Source organism: Narcine bancroftii, chromosome 2 (assembly GCF_036971445.1).
Source record: "Narcine bancroftii isolate sNarBan1 chromosome 2, sNarBan1.hap1, whole genome shotgun sequence".
Taxonomy (NCBI): Eukaryota; Metazoa; Chordata; class Chondrichthyes; order Torpediniformes; family Narcinidae; genus Narcine; species Narcine bancroftii.
Window position 1 is genome coordinate 294,110,567 of NC_091470.1, and position 26,628 is coordinate 294,137,194.

Here is a 26,628-nt window from a genome sequence, read left to right on the forward strand (position 1 = left end):
GGCACCTATTAATTTTATATATCTCTATCAGGTTTCAGCTTAGCCACTCCCCAATCTTCCTTCACAGCTACAATTTTTGAGTCCTGCGACTGTCTCTGTAAATCTCCTATACTACAACATATAGAACATACAGTGCAAGAAGAGGCCTTTTTAGTCAGTGAGATAGACAACAGACTCGCCAAGGCAAATAGCGCCTTTTGAAGACTACACAAAAGAGTCTGGAAAAACAACCAACTGAAAAACCTCACAAAGATAAGCGTATACAGAGCCGTTGTCATACCCACACTCCTGTTCGGCTCCGAATCATGGGTCCTCTACCGGCACCACCTACGGCTCCTAGAACGCTTCCACCAGCGTTGTCTCCGCTGCATCCTCAACATCCATTGGAGCGCTTACATCCCTAACGTCGAAGTACTCGAGATGGCAGAGGTCGACAGCATCGAGTCCACGCTGCTGAAGATCCAGCTGCGCTGGATGGGTCACGTCTCCAGAATGGAGGACCATCGCCTTCCCAAGATCGTGTTATATGGCGAGCTCTCCACTGGCCACCGTGACAGAGGTGCATCAAAGAAAAGGTACAAGGACTGCCTAAAGAAATCTCTTGGTACCTGCCACATTGACCACCGCCAGTGGGCTGATATCGCCTCAAACCGTGCATCTTGGCGCCTCACAGTTTGGCGGGCAGCAACCTCCTTTGAAGAAGACCGCAGAGCCCACCTCACTGACAAAAGGCAAAGGAGGAAAAACCCAACACCCAACCCCAACCAACCAATTTTCCCCTGCAGCCGCTGCAACCGTGTCTGCCTGTCCCACATCGGACTTGTCAGCCACAAACGAGCCTGCAGCAGACGTGGACTTTTTACCCCCTTCATAAATCTTCGTCCGCGAAGCCAAGCCAAAGAATGGATCACAATGTGGTGATGGTGACCAGCAGACACTTGTATTTCTCTCTGTTTTAGTTTTATTGATTCATAGTGCAGTCTGCTGCTTGCTATTATCTAATTTACACCACCATATTAGGTCAAGATTACTCCCACAGCTTCTGTAGCTGAACAAGCATATCTATTCTATTTTGTTTTGATCTACAGTTGACAGGAGCAGCACCTAATTTACTGCAGGTATTTTTATGTTCTTATCTGCCTCCTGTTCATTTCTAAAGCACTCCACTACAACCAAGCTATTAATCTTAGATTGCTTTTGGCATTCTTCTGGGGTGGTCAACCATTGGTTCCATGTATTTGCTATCAGTCACGTGTCAATCAAAGTCGAACTACAATTTGAAACATGGTTGCGAGATTTGTGATCCTCTATCAGGTGCCATTTATGCTAAGGTACAAAGGGATACGCTTTGCAAGGTTATTTCCATTATAGATGAAAAGAACCTTGTGAAGTACATGTTCATTCAGGTTTTATGGGGAAATGACAGCATTCATCGGTGATCCATTCAGAAACTTTGGGCTTCCTGCATAAGGTCTACCTGTTTTTCCAGATACCTATCAAAGAGCTCAGGCATAACGTTGATTGTATTTTACTTCTTATAGATGCTACATGATCTGTTGAGTTTTTCAATCACCTTTCCGTATTGCATTAGTTTTTCACAGTTTTTTTCCCAACTGCGTTCCCATGATGGACCAGTCATGGAGTGCAGGAAAGGAATGAAAACCATTTCCCCACCACTTAGATAATTCACAGAAACAGAAAGTCGGATCTTCTGCTGAAATAGATTCTCCATTGAAGCTAATGGTGTGGAAAGGTTGTGAGCACCGTAGTTAGATTTTGTTAATTTAGATCAGTGGTTCTCAATCTTTTACTTTCTACCCACATACCACATTAAGTAATTCCTTACGCAGCACTTATGGCAAAGGGAATACATATAGTGGTATGTGAGTGGAAAGAAAAAGGTTGAGAACCACTGCTTTGGGTTGTCTCACTAGCGGCACTAGTGAGCTGTGGGGGTGCGAATTGCACCAGGTGACACCAAAATGACTGTCTATAATATATCTGTGCAGTGTTTCACCAGAAATTTATTATTTTTTATAAAAATATCCCTGTAGTTGGTTATAACAACAAAAACATTTTTCTTAAGCCAAGCTTACATGTACAGGGGCCTAATCTTTTATCCAGGAACGTCAGGACTGGACACCTGCCATTGTTTGGAATCTTCTGGATTTTGGAATCATTTTAAAGGCAGTCCCTTTAAGGAAATGCCTCACTCCTAGCCTCCACTCCCGGGTTGGTGCCAGACTATTTTCCACCCTAGACCAGGCTGAACACGGCAGGGGTGCTGATCGGGCTTGCGGGGGAGGGGGGGGTCGAGGTGGTCCAACGTGCGCCGTACAGGAGGCTCTCAAACAGCGTGTCAGTCAGGTGGAGGTCAGAGCGATGGGGTGGCCTGGGAGCTTGGCCATAAAAGGCAGCCAGCATTAGCCAGACACGAGGTGGACGATCAGAGTCAGGTGGGCTCTGGTGTGAGAGGCCATGGCTCCAGCGAGAGCGGCTATCCCATCAGTGCAGAGCTGCAGGAGGTGCAGGCCATTGGGGCAGTGGAGACAGTGTCATCGGCTTTCAGGCGCTCCACCAGCTCATCGGGCCAGTTCTCAGGCACACCCTGGCAGTGCAGCACTGTCTGTTGCCCCTCCAACCTCCAATCTAACTCCTGACACAGCAGCAGGGTGTAGAGCTGCTGAGCCCAGAGTTCACTGGAGCGCCACACTGGATCATGGCAACGGCTCAATGCAGGAGCAATGGCTGTCTTCATTACCCATAATCCCTCATGCAGTTGGAACCGCTCCTGCATTGAGCCAGCCACCTGATTCACTCCCACTGGTTGCTGGGGGAAAGTCATCTTTTCACCGAAGCATTGTTGGCACCAGTAATATGGACAGGGATGACAGGAATGGAGAAGGGGGACTGGAGGGAAGGGGGGGGGGTGTCTCCTTCTGAAAATTGAGAATATTTGCACAAAATCTTTAAAACTCAAGACTCAAATGTCCAGAAATCACTGCAACTCAACCTTATTTAGTGTAAATGCCTTGCCTGTGTGAACAGCCATTCTGGAGATAAGTATGCTAATTTATTATCGGAAATTAATGTTACTTATGTGTCAAAACTATATTTGATCAGCAGATGTCAACTCCAAAAAGTGCCAGTTTTTGGATGTTGCCTGGGTTTGGAATCCTGGATAAAAGGTTAGATACCCTTATCAATATATCTACAGGGCTAAAACTCTATGCTAATTTACTTTTTACAATGACGCTTAGAATCACATGGTTTTGTCTGTACGCACTACAAGCACACGCTGCTGTTTTCATTGCAGTTGGTGTTTTTATAGTCGCTGCTTTGGTTAAATTTTCTGGTATTTTAGCTACAGTATTGTGGTAATTAGTATTAAAATCAACATAATTTTCATGTACTTCTTAAACATTTTTATTTCAATTTCTATTGTTTTCTTACCAAATTTTCACTTTAACCACATAAAACTATGTAAATGTGCATATGATATTGTAATTTAAAGGTGTTAATTTCAATTTTGCTAGTTGTTTATCGCACTACTATTGCCATTACATTCAGTGATATACGGGAATTAGGATTTATGAATAACATTAACACAAAAAACATTACTAAGGGATCTGTATGGTCTGGTATGGGAGGAGGTCCATGGGGGGGTGGGGTGGAGGGAGGGTGGGTGGTGATGTGACACCACCGGCCACTGCACTGGGTGTCACCAACCCCACTGACGCTACTGAATTGCCTTTCAACTGCTTAACCTAATTTATCTGCTCTTAAGTTTTTTTTTGTTTTTAGATTTATTTTTTGAATGTTTACATGGCAATATATTTAATAGTTTTAATAATTTTTGCATGTTTCTATTGTCAGAATCATTCAAAGACTTTCAACATTTTTGAACACCCATAAATATCCAGTTAAATCAAGGGCTTAGCAAGTGTTTATTCAGAATATGGCTCTCACACATTTGCTACATCAGTTACTGTCTGTTATATCATGGGAAGGTGCGATTAAGTTGGCTATCAACAATAGCTCCACAGACGGAATCTTACAAGTAGGTCCATACGTCGTTTGGAGGTTAGCAGTGAGCAATGGTGACAAATTCTGGGCCAAGGAAGCCTTCACTAAAGAGGCTATTATGACTTATGGTGCACTTCCTGTAGTATTATCAACCTGGCAGAGTAAAATGGCAGAAATAAAGAAATAAATCTGTTGGGATTGTGCAACAAGCCAAACAAATTCATAAAAGCAAACCAGTTTTGTATTTTTGTACAAATATTGATTGTTGCTTCTGCCCTGTTTTTCTGCCGCCCCAAGTTGCATTACTGCATTTTGTATAAACTGTGAGAACAACTGCTAAGTCAGATTACCAGGAGTTCTTTATTTGCTACCAAAAGGCTGACTTTGAAATTTGTCAAGAATTATAAACTTAACGTTGTTGCTTGTTTAGATTTTCATTTCATCAGTTTTCCATTTTATATCTCTTGTCCTTAAATCAGAATCAAACTTCAGTTTCCTCAGGCCAGCAGAAACAGGGGCAAACACCTCCAACCTACTCTGTAGACAGCTGGTCCCATTGGCTGCTTGGACCTGTTGCAATTGTGTTGCAGCCACTGTACTCGCCACAGCACTACTGCGCATGCATGAATCTCCATAAGGACGGCAGTTAAAAGCGGAGCTTGGCTGATAGCAGACACCATTACAAGAAGCTCCCATTGTACATAGTGTTGTTTGAATTTAACAGTAAAGCATTGACTAAGGTTACCACTTGTGTGGTCTGCTTATTCGATGCAATAACAAACATGGTGTCAGAAGTGGGATCGTGTGCATCCCAAGCTTGAAGCCCTGAAACCTTCAAGTGAAAAGTGAGTAACCAATGGCACGTTTATAATTGCGCCATAATGGCAGATAGATTCAGAAGGCCTGACCCACTCGTGTTTTAAAAAACTTTTATTTCTCACACTGTGAACCACATCAACCAAAATATGTACAAACGTTTCTCATTAAATATACAAAGTGGCATTTTCCCCCTTTTTTCCTCCCCCCTTCTCACCCCCCTCCAAAACCAATAAATATTCAACATATACAATACAATAAAATCATAAAACAATGTCTTCACACAAGGGAAAAACAAACTAGAAAAATGTGTCATTTACTTTTACACACTAAATCAATTCATTTTTTCTTCTTATCATTTTAGGGGATGGAGGTCCGAGGCAAACTCTCTCTGTTATGTTCCATGTATGGTTCCCAAATTTGTTCAAACAATGTAACTTTATTTTTTTAATTATATGTTACTTTTTCTAATGGAATACATTTATTCATTTCCATGTACCATTGCTGTATTCTCAGGCTCTCTTCCATTTTCCAAGTTGACATTATACATTTTTTTGCTACTGATAAGGCTATCATAATGAATCTTTTTTGCACTTTATCCAATTTGAGGCCTAATTCTTTACTTCTTATGTTACTTAGAAGAAAGATCTCTGGATTTTTTGGTATGTTGTTTTTTGTGATTTTATTTAATATCTGATTTAGTTCTTCCCAAAACATTTTCACCTTCTCACATGCCCAAATTGCATGTATTGTTGTTCCCATTTCCTTCTTACAGTGAAAACACCTCCCTGATAATGTTGGATCCCATTCTTTTAATTTTTGAGAAGTGATATATAACCTGTGTAACCAATTATACTGTATCATGCATAACCTTGTGTTTATTGTATTCTTCATAGTTCCAGAACATAACTTTTCCTATGCTTCATTATGTTTAAGTCCTTTTCCCACTTTTGTTTGGGTTTATAGCTTATTTCATCATTTTCCTTACCTTGCAGCTTAATGTACATATTTGTTATAAATCTTTTAATTATCGTTGTATCTGTAATCTCATATTCAAAGCTGCTTCCTTCTGGTAATCTCAATCTGTTTCCAAATTTATCCTTTAAATTAGCTTTCAGCTGATGGTATGCAAACATTGAACCTTGAGTTATTCCATATTTGTCCTTCAACTGTTCAAAATGTTAATAAATTATTTCCCAAAAAACAATTTTCTATTCTTTTGATTCCTTTTCTCTCCCATTCTCTAAAGGAAAGGTTATCTATTGTAAAAGGGATTAGCGGATTTTGCATCAGTGACAATTTTGGTATTTGGTAATTCATTTTTTTCCTTTCTACATGAATCTTCTTCCATGTATTAAGTAAATGATGCAATACTGGTGAACTGTTATATTGCACCAGCTTTTCATCCCACTTATAAAGTATATGTTCCGGTACCTTCTCCCCTATTTTATCTAGTTCTATCTTAGTCCAGTATGGTTTTTCTCTCATCTGGTAAAAATCTGATAAATAGCTTAATTGTGCTGCTCTATAATAATTTCTGGAGTTTGGTAATTGCAAACCACCTTGGTTAAACCTCTGTTAATTTATCTAGCTTTGCCCTCTGTTTCCCCCCTTTCCACAAGAATTTCCTTATTATTCTGTTTAGTTCAAAGAATTTCTCTGTTAAGGGAATTGGTAATGTTTGAAATAAGTATTGTATCCTTGGGAACACATTCATTTTAATGCAGTTCACCCACCCTATCAACATTAGCGGTAGTTCTTTCCAATGTTCTAAATCTTCCTGAAATTTCTTTATTAATGGCTGATAATTTAGTTTGTACAAGTGGCTTAAGTTATTGTCTAACCTGATACCTAGATATCAGATTGGTTGTGCTTGCCATTTAAATGGTGATTCTTTTTTAAGTTCTGTATAATCCGCATTACTCATTGGCATCACTTCACTTTTATTTGGATTGACCTTGGACACCGATATTTCTCCAATTTCTTATGTAGTTCTTTATTGATATCTCAGGTTCTGTTTTAGGTATACTATGATGTCATCTGCAAATAAACTGATTTTATACTCCTTCTCCTTTATTTTTATCCCTTTTATTTTATTTGCTATTTTTATCAGCTCTGTCAATGGTTCTATTGCTAAGGCGAACAATGAGGGGGGATAATGGACATCCCTGCCTAGTTGATCTATTTAATTTGAATTGGGTTGATACATACTCATTTATATTATCTTTGCCAATGGTCCATTATATAATGCTTTAACCCAATTAATATATTTTTCTGGCAGATTGAACTTCTGTAATACTTTGAATATGTAGTTCCACTCTACCCTGTCAAAGGCTTTTTCTGTGTCTAAGGCAACAACCATCGTTGATTTCTTATTTCCTTGAACTGCATGAATTAGATTAATAAGTTTACAGACATTGTCTGCTGTTCGTCTTTTCTTGATAAATCCAGTTTGATCTTGTTTTACTATTTTTGGAACACAGTCAGCCAATCTGTTTGCTAATAATTTTGCTATTATCTTATAATCTGAGTTAAGTAGGGATATTGGTCTATATGATGCTGGTGTTGATGGATCCTTCCCTGTCTTACATTATTACTGTCTTACATGAGTCTGGAAAGTTTTGTGTTTCTTCTACCTGATTCATTACTTCCAGGAGAGGAGGAATTAATAACTCTTTAAATGTTTTATAAAATTCTATTGGAAATCCATCTTCTCCTGGTGTTTTATTGTTCAGCAGCTTTTTTAATATGTCCTGTACTTTCTCTAATTCAAATGGTTTTATCAGTTTGTTTTGTTCCTCTTCCTGCAATTTCAACAGTTCAATTTTAGCTTAAAACTCTTCTATTTTATCATCTTTCCCCTCATTCTCAGTTTGGTATAATTGTCAATAAAATTCCTTAAAGTTTTCATTAATTTCTGTTGGGTTATATTTGATTTGTTTGTCCTTTTTCCTTGATGCCAATACAGTTGTTTTAGCTTGTTCTGTTTTAAGTTGCCAGGCCAATATTTTATGTGTTTTTTTTCCTCCCAATTCATAATACTTTTGCTTTGTTTTCATTATCTTCTTCTCCATCTTTTACGTTTGTAATGTTTCATATATTATTTTTTCTCCGTCAATTCTCTCTTTTCCTTTATTTCATCCCTTTTCACTAGCTCCTTTTCTGTACTTGCTATCTCCCTTTCCAGCTCCTCTATTTTCCGATTGTATTCCTTTTTCATCTTAGTTACATAACTGTCCTCTAATGAAGGCTTTCATTGCATCCCATAGTATAAATTTATCTTTCACCCATTCTGTGTTTATTTCAAAATATGTTTTAATTTGGCGTTCAATAAACTCTCTAAATTCCTGCCTTTTAAGTAGCATGGGGTTTAACCTCCATCTATATGTTCTTGGTGGGATGTCCTCCAGTTCTACTGTTAATAGCAGGGGGGGAATGATCTGAAAGTAATCAGCTTTATAGTCAGTTTTTCTGACTCTCCCTTGAATATGGGCCGACAACAAAAACATATCAATCCTTGAGTATGTTTTATGCCTACTCAAATAATATGAATATCCCTTCTCTTTTGGGTACTGCCTCCTCCATATATCCATAAGTTTTATTTCATGCATTGATTAAACCATAAATTTGGCTACTTTATTCTTTTTGCTTGTCTTTTGTCCAGTTTTATCCAACAATGGATCCAAATTAAGGTTAAAATCCCCTCCTATCAATATATTTCCTTGTGCATCTGCAATCTTCAAAAAAATATCCTGCATAAACTTTTGATCCTCATTGTTATAAATTTATAAATTCCTTCATGTCTGTCCCTTCTTCACCCTCCTTCACGCCCACTATTTTTATGTTGTTTTGCCTACTATAATTTTCCAACATATCAATTTTCTGAGATAACAACTCTTGTGTCTCTTTAATTTTTTTTGTCACTTACTTCCAATTTTTCTCTTAAATTGTTTACTTCCAATTATGCAGCTGTTTCCCGCTCCTCCACATTTTCTACTCTTTTCCCTATTTCTGTCATGACCAGTTCTAAACTTTGCATTTTATCTTCTGCTCTTTTCATTTTTCTTTTAATTGCACTAAATTCACCATTCTTTTAATGATCTCATTTGTCCTTCAAAAAAGGCTTTATCTATATTTTGTCCATCTGTTTTACCTTCTTTTTCCCTGTGAAGATCTTGGCCTTCTTCTTCCTCTTCTTCTGTATCTGTGTTTGTGTCTTCTTCTCTTCTTTGTATCTGTGTCTCTTCTGCTTTTTCTGATGAATTACTTCTGTCTTTGTCGGGCCTCCTCTTGCTGGGCCTCTTGTTGTTGGGCCTCCGGTTGCGGGCTGTCTGCCTGTCAGGCTTCCTGCTGTTGATCCTCTTGTTGTCCGTCACCCTACTGCCATCTCCCTCTTCCGGCTTCTCAATCCTTTCCTCACCATTATTTTGATCCTCCAGCTGAGCGCCCTGACGCCGGGCGTCCCTCAGCTGGTCATGTGTAGCTGCCTGCTCCTCGGCTGAGCCCCCGTCCCACCGATGTTCACTTTATCCTTTGATTGTACACTGTGCATGCGTGACTCCTCGCACATGCGCAGTTGCGCACTTTTGTTTGGCTCCAAGAGCCATCTTTGGAGTCCACCGGTCGGGAGGTCGTGACTTCGCAGAGTACTCGGCAGTTCCCTGCTCCTGCATGCGGGTAAGACCTTCTTCTTTCTTCTCCGGTGATTTTTCTTCTTTTTTCACATTGTTCTTACTTTCTCTTTCTTGGGTGCCATCTTCTTGTTCTTCTATGTAACTTTATCATCTATTTCTTGAGTTTTATACTCGATGAGCTCTGTCTTTTCCAAACTTTTTTTCTTTTTTTCTGGAGAGGGCTGGTTCAACCCGACCAGCTGTTACTCCATCACGACTCCTTCGACCCACTCATGTTTGAAGGCAATGTGGCTGAGAATTGGTGCTATTTTGAATGAGAATATGACATTTTCAACATGGCAGCACATAGTGATAAGTCTGCCTGAGTCAGAGCATACATTTTACTAAATTTGACAGGCCCTGAGGCCATTGAAAGCAAAAGGTCATTAATATATGCAAACGAGGTGTGTGAAGGGGGTATCGTTATCAGCCTGCAGTGTCAAGAAAGGAATCTGAGTGTTAAAAAAAACTGAGAAATGTACAATCCACAGAAGAACTTAACGATGGAAAGGCCTGAGTCAATTCACTCGTACATCAGTGACCTAAAAATCAGGGCAAAGTCTTGTGACTTCAGAGCACTCTGTGAAGAGTTGATTAAAGACAAGATGGTCTGCGGCACCTGCGATGAAGGCATGAGAAAGGCACTGCTCAGTTACAGTGAACTAATGCTCACAAAGGCCATCTCCACGTGTCTGGCTTACGAAGCCACGGAGAAAAGCAGAAAGCTAGTCCCTCCACAGTAGCAAGGCATGAGCGTAGACATAGTCCAGGCAGGACCTGCAAATAGGCAATAGCCAGAAACCAGAAGACAAAGTCAACCAAGTCCTACTACACCCTCACCTAGGAATGCAGTAACAGTGCCGGCGACCACGTGGCAAGACGAGAGATATGCCTAATGTTCGGCCGACAGTGCAGAGCCTGCCAGAAGTGGAACCATTTTAGCAGATGCTGCAGAGCCAGGCAGAAACTCACCCCGACCCAGATAAAGAAGTATGATTAATCAATTCGAACCTGAGCAAGGACAAACCAACTTGGACGACGAGTATTATGTTGATGGATTGACTCTGCAGACGGCATGAAACCCAGCAAAAATCAGAAGGAACAAGGAAGCGCTTGTAACAATGAAAATTAATGGTAAAGCAACAGACATGAAAGTTGACACTGGGGCCAAATGCAACGTCATGTCACAAAGAACATACAGAGGGCACCCAGGTGAAGAAACAACCAAACACAGGACTAGAGACATAGTTTTTTGGCCAGGGATGACTGAAGACATAGACCAGGAGGTACAAGATTTCTCGGTGTGCAACAGCACCAGATCACACCAACAGAAAGAGCCGCTGCAACTCCACCCGGTGCCGGACATCCCCTGGTCAACCGTGACAACAGACATCTTCAAATGGCACAGTCAGCAGTATTTGATTTTATCGATTCATAATCTGGATGGTTTGAGATAGACCTTCTACCTGACATCACCTCCTTGGCAGTCATTACTAAGTAGAAGAGGCACTTTTCGGTGCATGGGGCACCCCACACTCTGCTATCGGACAATGGCACCCAGTTCACCAGTGAGAAATTCAGACACTTTGCAGCAACATGGGATTTCAACCACATCACTAGCAGCCCGGAGTACCTACAGTCAACCTGGTTGGCTGAAAGAGCCATGAGGAGCGCAAACAGTTCATGGAGCAGTCTCACAGGGAGAAGACAGATGTGTTCCTCAATCTGTTGAACCTAAGGAACATCCCTCATAATGCCACATTGGGATCTCCAGCGCAAAGGCTAATGTCCAGGCAGACACGGGTGATGGCAAAGAGGTTCCTGGAGCTCCAGCTAAAGGACCCACAAGAAATTAAGTTCCAGCTACTAAACAGGAGACTAACACAGAAAATATGCTACAACAGAAACAGCTGAACACTCAAGCCATTAGCAGAAGGGCAAGTCATAAGGATGCAGATGCCACAAGGTTACAACCTCATGGGCATAGTCGAAGGGAGCTGCCAAGAGCCCAGGTCATACCTGATAAAATCAGAAGGAAGGGTGTATTGGAGAAACCATCGACACATCCTACCCGTAAGGGAGCCACCTCCATCCCGAACCATTCCTGATGAGACTATATACCAGGATCTGGAATGTAAACCCAGGATAGGTGGAGCTCCCTCAGGAACAACTCATGAAACCAATGGCCCCCAAGACCACAGATGGCACAACCTCTCAGGTTGAAGCACCCCAAGCATTCACTTCCACCAGTGGCTACAACATAACACGTGCTCGGTGTATTTGTAAGCCCGACCCAAAATATCGGGACTAAACTGGACTGGCTGTTCATTCATGAACTGTAACTATTGTGATGTACAGCAGCAACATGGATTGTGATAGGTGGGGGATTGCTCAAGAAATTAGATGTCGACAGCCGCTCCTATCGGCTGCTCTGCACTCACTGCAATTCGTTGCAGCCACTGTACTCGCCAAAGTGCTACCGCGCATGCATGAGCCCCATGAGGCATGGCAGTTAAAAACAGAGCTTGGCTGATGCCAGGTGCCATTACAAGAAGCTCCTATTGTACATAGTGTTGTCTGAGTTTGACAGTAACGTGATGACAAAGGTTACCACTTGTGTTGCAATAACAAGCATACTCCCTTATGCTCTCCATGGAGGTAGTGCTTTGTGGTGTCTCTATTGGTAGAGCTAGTGGGTTATGCCTCGGGTACTAAATTAGCACTACATTTCACAACATTTTCTCAGACTTAAACTTTCCCCAACCTTTGTTCGTATTCAGTGAATTTGCTTATTTTTCTCACCAACAGTATATTTGTCTGTGATACACCATCTTTCCCTCTGTGTCCAATGAGTGTTGAACAATTACATTGAAAGTGCCATTAGCTGCTTCCACAGCAACAAGGCACTTGAAAATAGTCAAAAGTCAAGGGACCCAGATCATTAAACATCTAAATGTTCTCTTGAGTGGTTTAAAGTGTTTATATATATTTTTCAGTATGTTCAGCAAAATGAGCATGAAGAATAAAAGAGAAACCATTTTAAAATAGGATTTAGGTGTTTGGAGTGCAACATATGGTTACCTCACATAGGCTAGCTTCATTTTGCCTTTGTTTACATGTCTGAAATTGATGGAAGCTTCCACAAATCAGGCATTGATGCATGAACTCTATAAATGCTCTTAGAGTTTACATTAAGCAAGTAAAATTTAAACTAGGATAAATTAGTTCAAAATAAAATGAAAAACTTTCAAGGAAAATGTGCTCTGATAGGGCACAATAATTGTGAATGAGAAAACCATTAGAATTTTCAGTTATTTTAAGTGCAAAAAGGACCAGTGTCCACATAACAAGTTCAATATATATTACACCTTCAATGCAGTGAATATTCCAATAGGAAGAGGTAGTCCAGAGATAACAATGAACTGAGCAAGGCTTTCAACAGCAGAGAAGCTGTGGTAGTGGTAGCTGTTGCAGTTGCTCGGACTGTAACCACTAATAGGATTTGAACTACGTTGTCAAGGACCATACTTACTGAGAGTAGTATCTGGAAGGAGCTGTGAATAAGCTCGAGGTACTGAAAGTCGACAATGCAGCCTGTCACTGAGATATAGGTGCGATCATCCAAGCTTTTGCTGGCTGAAGCCGTCAGCTCTTTACGCACACACCCAGGCCCGTGTTCTCTCCACCATGAACGGTGCATCGAGATATTAAAGGTCATCAGATCGCTATCCTGCAAAAATCACAAAAGGAGACCATTTAGATTCTTTTTTTCTTTAACTGCATGATTAAAATCATAGTTATAGAGACACTGAGGTTGTTAGCTGTTTTGTCTTTACTTGGCACTTCACAAAACTGTGGGTTGTACTTAAAAAATGGGGCAAACTGCTTCATTTGTTTCATGGGGTGATCTGAAGCTGCTACTTTCAGCCCGTGTATCAGGTGAGATGTTGCAATTTTTCGAGTACCTGATTCAGCAACAGTGGAAATGCTTGGGTTGCTGATCTTGATTGGAACTTTGTAACTGCAGCAGGTATTGTCTCAGAACATATCGAGAGGACAGTGTTCTCCAAAGAAACCTTGAATTAGACCACTGTCTGGAATGTCGACGAAGCATTGTCAGTTGAGTGAGGTTCTTGTGGATGGTTTCCAGCCAGTGTAAACATCACTAGCACCTCCTAAACCCTAACTCTCAACAAAATTGTTTCTCATATTTCCTTTCAATTAAAAGCCATTTCAGCCAATTAAATTTATCCCCACCAATTTTCCATGAAAACTATTCTTCCCACATTTCCATTAACTCCCCATTCACAGCCAACCCCCACATCATTATCACTTACCTGCACATGAGGGGTAAATTACCACAGAAAATTAACCAATCAACTTGCACAGCTTTGGGCTGTGGGAAAAAAAACAAGAACACATGTAGGAAATTGATCCAGTTACCTGGAAAGGCACGGGCAATAGGTACATGACAGCATCAACACCACCAAGTTCCCCTCTAAACTGTGTTCTCTACAGACTTGGAAGTGGTTCACAGTTCATCATCAGTGGATCTAATTCATGGAATTTGCCATCAAGCAGAAACATCATCAGACAAGCTGCAACAATTGAAGTAGGTAGCTCACTGTCATCTCCTCAAGAACAAGAAAGGATGGGCAATAAACGCTGACCTTACCAGCGTGACAAAAAATATTAAAAAATTAGAAAAGAATAGAATGTTGCAGAGGGCAAGATTATCTGCAATGAAATTCAGAATAGGGATTTCTCATTGCTAGTTGGAGATTAACAGCAGGATTTATTTTAAAGGTGGTCACAGGTTTCCTGCCCAACAATCATCAGGACTGATGCAGCTTGACTTTCTGAGTGTTTCCAGCAACTTCTGATTTTATGTAAGACTAGTATAATATTGATCCTCATCTTTTAGTCATCATGGTGGGTGAAAAGGTCAATTGATGCACCAATGGATTGGTCTGAGGCTTTCTGGGAAGTGATGCAGCCTTCAGAAATGATTTTGCTGATTAACCAGGGGTTTGGTAATTTATGGATATCCTACCTCCTGAGATTGATAAACACCATCTAGTTCAGGTTTTAAGAGTGACTCCCACCCCAATAGCCTTGAGACTGATTGGTTCCCATTCCCTTCTGACATTGCCTACACCCTACTCCTCCCACATCATCTCTCTTGAACCGCAAATGAACAGCTTCGATGTTGGGTCTAGTTGGGATTTTACTTTCTCTTGGTTTAAGATGAGAGTATTAGACCACTTGCCAAGACCATGCATCAAGAGATAGCTTCTCATCCAAAGAAGTGCCAACTCTACTCTGCTCATAATCATTGTATCACTTTTAAATAGAAGTGAAGGGGATTTGGCTCATCCCCAACCAGGTTAGAAACCTGATTCTACTCTCATCAAAGATCAAACATGGCCATTAGTATGAAATGAAATGTTACCTGATGGCAATACTGCAATTTTATGTTCAAAATATTTCTGGGTGAGAGGGTTTTTTAAATGGAGAATGACCACATTGAAAAAAGAACAAAGAAACATCTAAAATAAGGGGCGAGTAAGTAAAAGGGAAGCAAGGCAGGCCTGAATATCCAGTTACTAAACAGTATTTAAATGTGACTGGTATAACATAATAATATGTTTCTGGGCATTTCACAAGAAGTTTATTAAAATATAAATCTAAAGATATGTACATAAGGAATCTTTCTGAAAAAAAATCCAAGAAATATTACTTAAAATTAAAATATTAAGTACTCTGATATAGATAGAAGTTTATCAAATCAAATTTAACATCGTGCCACTTAACGTAGGTAGCCAAAATCTCAGTGAAAATTTTAAAAATGTTTTCAGTGGAGAATGCTTTTTTTTATCCTTCATGATGATGTTTACCTTCAAGTTATTTATAAATTTTAACTTCTGGAACATGTTTTGTAAATGCAATAGGGAATTGCTTTTCAGGTCTGACAAAATGTATTTGAAAGTAATTCCTGTTTTCAAAAGCATTGACAAATTTGGTTGCTTTGTCAGTGCAGGATCCATTCTATCTATATCAGAGTACTTAATATTTTAATTTTAAGTAATATTTCTTGGATTTTTTTCAGAAAGATTCCTTATGTACATTTATTTAGATTTATATTTTAATTCTAGAACTTTTTATGATGTGAACATATTGCATAATGTGTCATCTTGCTTCAGAGTCAAATTGTTATTTCATTAGTAGGATATTTAGATTTGACAACTAACATGGTAGAAGTTAGAATAGATCAGAAAGAAGATAGGTGATTATACAATCCAAATATTTTAGATCGTTTGTTGTAGAATTATTCTTGAAAATTTTGTCATTATGATCATTGAAAAATATTTGAAGCAGAATAATTTTCAGCGAAGTGGACCAAATGACTTATCCCTCAATTATGTGTGTTTCCCTTTTGTGGCCAAATTCTTTTAAGCATTTGATAACGTGCTTTGGTTTGAAAATTAATCTCCAGTCATTTTGTGATTTTTTTTCAGAAAGATTCCTTATGTACATTTCTTTAGATTTATATTTTAATAAACTTCTTGTGAAATGCCCAGAAACATTTTATTATGTTATACCAGTCACATTTAAATACTGTTTAGTAACTGGATATTCAGGCCTGCCTTGCTTCCCTTTTACTTACTCGCCCCTTATTTTAGATGTTTCTTTGTTCTTTTTTCAATATGGTCATTCTCCATTTAAAAAACCCTCTCACCCAGAAATATTTTGAACATAAAATTGCAGTATTGCCATCAGGTAACATTTCATTTCATACTAATGGCATTACATTGTAGCATTGGTACTTTATCTTCTAAACCAGGAGCCAATCCATTTAAGTTTATGATCCACGATGCTACATTGCACTGCACTCTGTTTATTAGGTGCATTTTATAACTTTATTATTTGATTCTCTGCATTCCAAAATGCTCCCTTAGTTCTTTGTGAATTCACAAATGGTCAACATAATTTTATCATTACACCAAACAGCTGAAACAGGTATGTTCTTTCTGAATTCACAGTCTACTACCTTTGACCCAGCATTAGTCTATTCTAATTATTGGCAAATTGGCTATTATTTCTGCTACAGAAGCATTTCAGGTGGACAGATTTGTTGTTAAACTGAAATACTGGTGGCTCCTTGCATCATACGTGGGTAACCCACACAGACAGCAGCTTCAGACAAGGAACAATAAGAAAGCACCACTGATAGTAGAAATAGGAAGCAAGGGCAGGAAGCCCTGAAAATGGTCAGCAGATCCGTGTATCCTGATGCCACTATCAAAGATGCTGCCTAGTGCTCGCTTCGGCAGCACATATACTAAAATTGGAACGATACAGAGAAGATTAGCATGGCCCCTGCGCAAGGATGATTAAAATTTAAAATAAAAAATGAAAAAAAAAGAAAAAAAGATGCTGCCTCCAGGGTCAAAGACCTGGGTCAGTCCTGATCCTGGGTCCTGTTCTGATCATGGGTCCTGTCCATGTGGAGTTTGCATGTTCAACCTGTGCCTGTATGGCTTCCCTCTAGGTGCTCCGGTTTCCACCCACATCCCAAAGATGCTCAGTTTGATGAGTTACTTGGCCACTGTGAAACTTCTCTTGTGTAAAGGTGAGTGGTAGAATCTGGAGGCTGTTGATGATAATTTAAAACTGTCAGATTTAAATGTTAATTTATTTTTCTTTTTGTCTGTTTTGTCTTCCTTTAAATCCAATCTTTCTTCATCACTTTTTATTTCTCTTGCTGCATTAGCTTTGAACTGTATTCCTTCCTTTACTCTCTTCCTCATTTTCAATTTGATTCCCATCCTTTCCATTGGTCGCTCTCTTTGCACAGATCCAACCATCATTTTTTTCTTATAGTTTCATTATTCGCTCATACCTTCAACCGTATGGTTGGAAAACTTTAAGGAGCTGGCAAGGTCCAACTAACAAGACAAGTTAAAAGGCACTGCTACACCACTGCTAAACCATTTCTGCTACACCATTTCTGGCTCAATGCTTGCTCCTTTTCTAAATTGAAAAGACCATAACAGGTCATGTCATGGAATATCAAGTCATGGAATATCAAAAAACATTAGCCCTTCATGTCATGTTGCTAGTGGTGAAATCTCTTCAGAGACCTTTTTTGTTGTCAATATTCAAACTATGAAACAAATTGTGTTTGGATGGATAACGTAATCCATCATATAACCATATGATGAAATTGTACAAAGCATTGGTGAGGCCAAGTTTGGAATACTGTGTGCAATTTTAGTCACCAAATTATAGGAAGGATATAAACAAAATAGAGAGAGTGCAGAGAAGGTTCACAAGAATGTTGACAGGATGTCAGGGTTTGAGTTACAGAGAAAGGTTGAGCAGCCTGGGGCTTTTTTCTCTGGAGCGTAGAAGATTGAGGGGGGATTTGATGGAGGTGTTCAAGATTTTAAAAGAGACAGAGAGAGTCAACGCGGATAGGCTTTTTCAATTAAGAGTAGGGGATATTCAAACCAGAGGCCATGGTTTGAGATCGCAGGGGGAAAATTATAAGGGGAACATGAGGGGAAATTTCTTCACGCAACGGGTGGTTGGGATGTGGAATAAACTTCCGACAGAGGTGGTTGAAGCAAGGACCTTATTTACATTTAAGGAAAGACTGGATAATTACATGGAGGGGAGAGGATTGGAGGGGTATGGACCAGGTGCTGGTCAGTGGGACTAGGAGTGTGGGGATTTGTTCCGGCATGGACTGGCCTGTTCTGTGCTGTATATGGTTATATGGTTATATGGATGGATAATGTAATCCATCATAATTACTTACAAAGCAATGTGACAGAAGGCAGAAGCTAAAATATTTAATTCAGTGATTTTTACCATCATGATTTTTTTATAGAAATAAAAAGCTTGCAGAACTGTGATCTTGATCAGATTCAGTGACAAGCCTGGTGAATGCTCTGCTCTTTGATTTGTTTCCACTAGGATTTGATAATTAAGTTAAATGCAAAGCAATTTTTCCCTAGTGTCCCGTGAGATCCAAGGTCAGATTATGTTTATTCTTCACATCAGAATTCTTACCATTTTAAACACTATTCCAGTGTCACAGCAGTTGTGGACCACAGCATTGATTTCAAGCAACTGTTTAGAATGGGTTTCTGGGAGTTTTCTATCATTGTCTCTTGAAGGGATGAACATTTATAATGAGAGGCAGTTCTATTCCAGTAATGATAATGATGAGTTGTTACATACATTGTAGAATATACACATGCACAGAAATTCTTACTCACTGTAGCTGAACAGGTATGTCATGAAAATGGATAATACAAAAGAAAGATAATAGATATTTAAAGTTACCAGAGTGCAAGTAAAACAAAGTGGTTTTGTAATTGTGCTGACAATTTTTTTTGTGATACCGGAACAATTCATGATTAGTGGAACACAGAGAGGTTCATAGCCATTGATAATAAACTGTTCTTGAACCCAGAGATGCTGGTTTTCAGGCTTCTATTAATTTAATCCAAAGGTAGCAGTGAGAAGAGTTTGTGAGCAAGGCGATGGGAGATCTTTGGGATGTTGGATGAGATGTTGGAGTCCATTAAGGACCTGGTTATGTTTTTCTACCTTCTGCAATCTTCTGCATTCCTATGCACCTATTGGCATTTAATGGAGTAATTGACAACATGCCAAATCTCCTTCGACTCCATAGAAAGTAGAGGTGTAAGTGTACCTTCTTTACAGATGTCTTGATGTGCTGGCTCCAGGGGAGGCCTTCTGAAATATATACTCCCAGGAACATAAGGCTGCTAACCCTCCCCACCTCCTTCTCATCCATGCAGACAACTATGTGGCCCCTTAACCTCTCCTTCATAAACTCAACAATAAACTCCTTGGTCTTGGTCATGTTGAAATCAAGATTGTTATTCTGACATCATTCTGTATTCTGACTCATTGTTTCCATTCATTCTACATTTTCCTCTGAATCATTTATTATGTGGAAGTCCAGATAATCAATTTTGCTGGACTATTTGACTATGGAGGCATCACTTCCTATTCTCTTTTTGCACTCAACAGAAGTCCATGTAATTATAGATGTGAAAAAGATACTGATGTACCAGTAGAACATCCTGCATCAATCAACGTGCAAAACCTCATCCCACACCTAAATTCATGTGGCCTTGCTTTGAGGCGTATAGACACTAACAAACCCCATCAATATATCAATCAAACATTGACTATGCAAGATCCATTAACTTAAATGTTTAATATTACTGTGGTCGCTGCTCATCAATGAGGGCATCAGAAAGTCCTTTTGATGAGATAGTATTGTTGCTGCTTGACAAAATTGCAAAAGCCATTTGCAACATAAATGTTCATGAGAAATTTATAGTGAATGATAAAAAGGCAAACGCACACACACACTGACTACTTTCCATTATAGTCGCTTGAATGCTAAGAGAATATTGTTGTCTATGATTCGTTCAAGCAAATTCGTACTAAAGTTAAATTGAGTTTTCCAAAGTTTATTAAGTGATATTAATTTTATTACGTTGTTAATCATCAATAGAAAATATTGTTATGTTTAAAAAAATTATTACCACCATAAAGAAAAAAAAAATCAAGCATAGTACTTAGTATATATATATATATATATGTTAAATTTCAAAGGAAAATAAAAGTCAATTATCAAAGCTTTCTGTTTTGTGAAAAACAGATTTTGATCATTGTTCTGTTCAGAAAGCCAGCTTTAGTCTTGATCCGAACTTGACGTAACAAGTCCCCCTTTGTCCTCAATGGTATCAACCATCTTCCCCATCAACCAGGTGTTTTGAGGTGTTGAATTGTCCACGATGATCATCACATCCCCAGGCATGAAATTGTGCCTGATCTTAAGACCATTTCTGTCACTCCTGCAATAGGGGAAGCTATCCTTTCACCCCCTTTTCTGGACAAGTCCAATATAAATTGCACTTGCTACCACCCGTGGCATGCATATATGTCTTCCTTCTGAAAATGCCCTCGTGGCATCGAAAGCTAAGTCTTAAGAAGCAAAAGTGATTCGGAGTAAGTGCCTCAATATCATTTGGATCTGTAGAAGCCTTAGTGATTGGACAGCTGTTGAGGATAACTTCAACTTTACATAAAATTGTGTGAAGACCTTCCTATTTGCACCTTTCATACTAATTTAATTAATCTTTCCCATACATCTCCATGATGTGAGCCAGCAGAAGGGTGGAATATCCAATTGATTTCTTTCTGGAGTAGTGTATTATGGATTTGAACCTGATTCCAGATTCCAATTGCCTCTCTCAACTCGTGCTGAGCTCCCTCAAAATTAGTGCCATTGCCAGATCGTAGTTCCTTCACTTGAACACGTCTGGCTGCAAAATGCCAAAGGGCATTGATGAAAGAGTCTGTGTCAAGTGATGATGCCACTTCGATATGAATTGGCCTTACAGTTAAACATGTGAAAATAACACTGTAGTGCTTCGCAACATTCCATGTAACCTTCACTTCAAAAGGTCCAAAATAATCAACTCCAACATATGTGAAAGAAGGTTCATCGGGAGAGACTCTGTCCAGCAGCAAATCTGCCATCTGTTGTTGTCCAGGAGTACTTACATGTGACAAACAACATATTTTAGCATAATTTTTCTGATTGACCCAGTGGCACCAAGAATCAAATGTTTTTGGTGTTAATGGATAACATATGGTTGCGACCACCATGAATATGCTGAAGAGTCAAATCAGAGATAGAAAAATTCTTGGCCACTATGACAGAATGTTTCATCTCTTCTGGTTTTGCTGCACTGCTAAGTCACCCACCAACTCTTGATACATCATTCTCCAGAATGGCGTTGATTTTACGAATGTAGCTTATCCTTTTAATATTCATTTCTTTCTCAAACTTGAAATTTCATCTGCAAATTTCTGCAGATTTCTTCCTCTGGCAAAAGCAGATTAACTCCTTCTCAGCTTTAACCAGTTCTTCAACTGCAAAACCACAATTTTCACATTTCAAGATTTTCTGTCTCCTGCTGTCTCTGATGGATGTTACCTGGATGAAGCTGAGCAAAAAAACTGCTTGCTTGGTTTCTCTTTCTGCTACAATACAGAAGCAGTATTTTAAGTCTGAGCATCCAGGCTACTGTCCTTTACAAATAATTCCAGGATGAGGAGTAATGGATTAAGCAGCTAACTGGATCCAATTGTTCAGACATTATCTGAGCAACATTTGTAGTCTTACTCTTGATTTAAGGGTCCTCCAGTAAGATTTCTTCTAATTTATCAGGATTTTGAGGCCACTCTTCCTGAGCCTATAGACCACATTTCTTTCTTCAAAAAAGACAGGACTTTCAAACCTCGGGAACTAGGTTGGTTGGATTGTTAACTGCGTAAACATATATCCACTGTATTGGACATGAGACTTTTTCAATTTTGGTGATTCTGCTAGTTTTATTGTTGATGTATTTGAGCACAGAGGTGTTATTATTCCAAAATATGGAGTCTGTTAATTCCATCTGCAACACTCTTTACCACATTGTGCCCATTCTGCTCACCATGGTAACAGCCGTTAACTCCATTCAAGGGATAGTGGCTGGCTTTAATGGAGCACTCTGGCATTTTCCATTGCAAATCCACAATGTACCTTATCCTGGTTATCATGCAGTAACAGATAACTAACAGTTCTGTAACCATCTTCTCATCCATCAGTAAAATGATGTAATTGAGCAGATGTCACAGTTCCAAAATTTGTGGGTTTGAACCATCTGTCAATCAGTGGCAGCTCCCATTTCACCCTTATCCATCTAGCCGACTGCCATTCTCAGGTACCAAGCTTGCACAATAATAACTCCAAAACCAAAGCAGTCCTCAAAGGACAAGAGGCAGTAACTCCAAATGGTGTTCAAACTTGCAATAAAAACACAGAAAGAATCCCTAAGTAAGCTTATCGCTTCTGATGGCCTTGATGCTGCTGTTAACAATCATGCTTCCATGAGTTCAAAATTCTCTAAACAGAGTCCAATTGATCCAAACTAAAAACCAAATCCAATTTCCAACTTTCTATTGATTTAATTGCAGAGACTACTTTCAATTTTAGTCACTTGGATGCTAAGAGAATGTTATTGTCTATGAATCATTCAAGCAAATTCATACTAAGGTTGAGTTTTCCAGAGTTTATTAAACAATATTAAACATTGTTATGTTATTACATGTTGTTAAATGGTTAATAGAAAATGTTGGAAGATTCTATTATCATCCATTCCACAGAAAAAACAAACTAACTTTTATTTCCCAGGCAAGCAGCGAAAACTAGTTATGACCCTGAAGCAAAGATGTTGCTAGGATACAGCTTAAAATATGTTAAACAAAAAGCCACACAGACAAGTGGCAAGCATGAAACACATTTTAACCACTGCACTACACAAACACAAACACACAGACACACAGAGATACACACATTAATAACACTGACACACACATGAACTGACATCCATACATACACATTGACATACACAGACACACACACATGTGCATACACTGACACAAACACACAAACACATGCACACATACACAATGACACACGTTCACACAAACATGTACAATCACATGTACACACAACTGACACACACACTCATGCATACTGACATACACATTCACACATACAAATATACGCTGAAACACATATACATACTAACTGACACGCACACCCACTCTGACACGCACAAACACATTCAGACACATGCATTTACACACTGACACACACTTACACATCCACACACTGACACACACACACAAAAGCACATACACACACTGACACATGAACTGATACACACACCAATATGAACTGACACACACACGAACCTACACACACATACACACTAGCACACACATACACAAACATATTGACCCTCCCCCACACACACAGTTACACACAGAAATACACACTAACACACACAAACACATTTGACCTGAAAAAAACACACACACACAAGCACATACACACACTGACACATGAACTGATACACACACCAATATGAACTGACACACAAACGAACCTTCACACACATATACACACTAGCACACACATACACAAACATATTGACCCTCCCCCACACACACAGTTACACACAGAAATACACACTAACACACACAAACACATTGACCTGAAAAACACACACACACACACACACACACACACACACACACACACACACACACACACACACACACACACACGTAATTGAGATTAGCTGTCAGTATGTTAAAAATGTTAAATCTGTATCAAATATATTCTTTGGTTCAGCAGTACAGGTCACTTTTTTCTTTCTTTCCTGGCCTTAATCTAATGGAGCTGGTGCCATAAATGTAAATTCTTCTTTTCATACTTTAGATAGAAACATCGAAAACTTACAGCACAATATAGGCAGATCATGTCCCTACCTTAGAAATTTCTAGGCTTCCCTATAGCTCTCTATTTTTCTAAGCTAAACTCCATATACTTGTCCAAAAGTGTCTTAAAGTATCCTAACACATCTGCCTCCACTACCATTGGAGGCATCCTATTCCATGCATCCACCACTCTCAGCATAAAAAAAACTTAGCCCTGACATCTCCAATGTACCTACTCCCCAGCATCTTAAACCCATGTCCTCTTGTGGCAACCATTTCAGCCCTGGGAAATAGGCTCTATCAACACAATCCATGCTTCTCATCATCTTACACTCCTCTAACAGGTCACCTCTCATCCTCCACCACTCCAAGGAGTTCATTCAACCTGCTTTCATAAGGCATACTCCTTAAACCAGGCAACATTCTTGTAAATCTTCTCTGCACCCTTTCTATGGCTTCCACATGCTACCAGTAGTAAGGCAACAGAACTGAGCACAGTATTCCAAGTGGGGTCTGACCAGGGGCCTATATATCTGCAACATTACCTCTCAGCTCTTAAATTCAATTCCATGATTAATGGCCAATACACTGAATGCCTTCTTAACCACAGAATCAACCTGCACAGTGCTTTGGACTCGGACCCCAAGATCCCTCCACACTGCCAAGAGTCTTACCATTAATACTATATTATTCCATCTTATTTGACTTACCAAAATGACCCACTTCAAGCTTATCTGGGTTGAACACCATCTGCCATTTCTTAGCCCGGTTTTGCATCCTATCAATTTCCCACTGTAACCTCCAACAGTCCTTCACATTATCCACAACACCCCCAACTTTGTGTCAAGAGCAAACTTACTAACTTATCCCTTCACTTCCTCATCGAGGTCATTTATAAAAATCACAAAGAGTAACGATCCCATCTACAACCTCTCTGCCTTCTGTGGGCAAGTCAGTTCTACAAAGCAATGTCCCCTTGGACACCATGCCTCCTTATTTTCTTAATAAGCCTGTAGAATCCCATCCCAATGCTACATTATTGGCTTATTACATGAATTGAAACAATAAAGAATACTCAAAATCTTTAGCAGGGTTTAAAAGACATAACCTGCTACAAAACCAAATCCGATGCAACAAAGCTTCACTCCCAGATGAAATCAATGTCTTTATGCCCAATTTGATAACCAGAGCCAAAAAAAACCACTGCACATCCCCATATCCCCGATGATGATACTCTGCTGCCAGTACCTGAAGATGACGTGCTAAGAGTCTTTGTGAGAGTGAGTCCAAGGAAAGCATCTGCTCCAGATGGAGTACCTGGCCAAGTATTGAAAACCTGTGTTGAGCAACTGGCCCATGTATTCAGACATCTTCAACATCTTAATCCCACAGGGCATGATACATACCAATTTCAATCAGGCTTCCATCATACCAGGGCCCAAGAAGAGTGTGATATCCTGTGTAAATGACCTTCTTTGGCTTGGCTTCGCGGACGAAGATTTATGGAGGGGGTAAAAAGTCCACGTCAGCTGCAGGCTCGTTTGTGGCTGACAAGTCCGATGCGGGACAGGCAGACACGATTGCAGCGGTTGCAAGGAAAAATTGGTTGGTTGGGGTTGGGTGTTGGGTTTTTCCTCCTTTGCCTTTTGTCAGTGAGGTGGGCTCTGCGGTCTTCTTCAAAGGAGGTTGCTGCCCGCCAAACTGTGAGGCGCCAAGATGCACGGTTTGAGGCGTTATCAGCCCACTGGCGGTGGTCAATGTGGCAGGCACCAAGAGATTTCTTTAGGCAGTCCTTGTACCTTTTCTTTGGTGCACCTCTGTCACGGTGGCCAGTGGAGAGCTCGCCATATAACACGATCTTGGGAAGGCGATGGACCTCCATTCTGGAGACGTGACCCATCCAGCGCAGCTGGACCAATGGCACTCATATCCACAGTGAAGAAGTATTTTGAGAGGCTGATCTCCATCAGCATGGGAGAGCATACTTCGGCCCTTGATCTACTCATTTTACACCTATAACTGTGTGGTTTGGTATGACAACAACACTATTTACAAATTTGCAAGATAGCACCACAGTGGGCTTTATGTAAAGGGGCAATGGGTCAGCATATAGGAGGGAGATTGTAAACCTGCATGAATGGTGTAATAACAACATCTCATTCAATGTCAACAAAACCAAGGAGTTGATTGTAGACTTTGGGGAAGGGAAAACCTGAGGTATATGATCCAGTGTGAACAAATTTAAATTCCTGGAAGCCACTATCTTGGAGGACCTTTCATGGACCCACCTTACTAAGGTCATTGTGAAGAAAGTATTCAGCACCTCTACTTCCTCAGCAGTTTGTGGAGGTTCGGCATAACACTGGAAACCTTGGCTAACTTCTACAGATGTGCAGCAGAAAGTGTGCTGGCCAGCTGCATTATGGTCTGGTATGGGGGCACCAAAACCTCTGACTGGAAAGCCCTGAAATTGCTAGTATACACAGCCCAGTATATCAAAGTCTAAAATCTCCTCACCATCCAGCAAATCTACATGACACACTGCCATAAGAGTGCTGCTATAATCATCAATTATCCACACTACTAAGGACATGCTCTGTTCTCACTGTTGCCATCAGGAAAGAGGTATAGGTGCCACAAGACGCGTAACACCAAGTTCAGGAACAGTTTCTAACCCTCCACCATCAGACTCTTGAACAATTCACTCAATCAGAGTCTCATT

At 39.8% G+C, this 26,628-nt stretch overlaps 1 protein-coding gene and 1 non-coding gene across 2 annotated transcripts in view; one reads left to right on the forward strand and one right to left on the reverse strand.

Annotated features, from left to right (window-relative positions):
* LOC138753110 (sodium/potassium-transporting ATPase subunit beta-1-interacting protein 3-like) overlaps window positions 1-26,628 on the reverse strand; it is a 223,765-nt gene that overhangs the window by 55,858 nt on the left and 141,279 nt on the right. The window contains exon 4 of the mRNA XM_069915694.1: window positions 13,048-13,245. Coding sequence (XP_069771795.1) covers window positions 13,048-13,245 — 198 coding nt within the window. The remainder of the gene's footprint in view (window positions 1-13,047; window positions 13,246-26,628) is intronic.
* LOC138755969 (U6 spliceosomal RNA) lies at window positions 16,834-16,940 on the forward strand. The gene has a single exon (XR_011352665.1). It is a non-coding gene; the product is annotated as a U6 spliceosomal RNA (small nuclear RNA).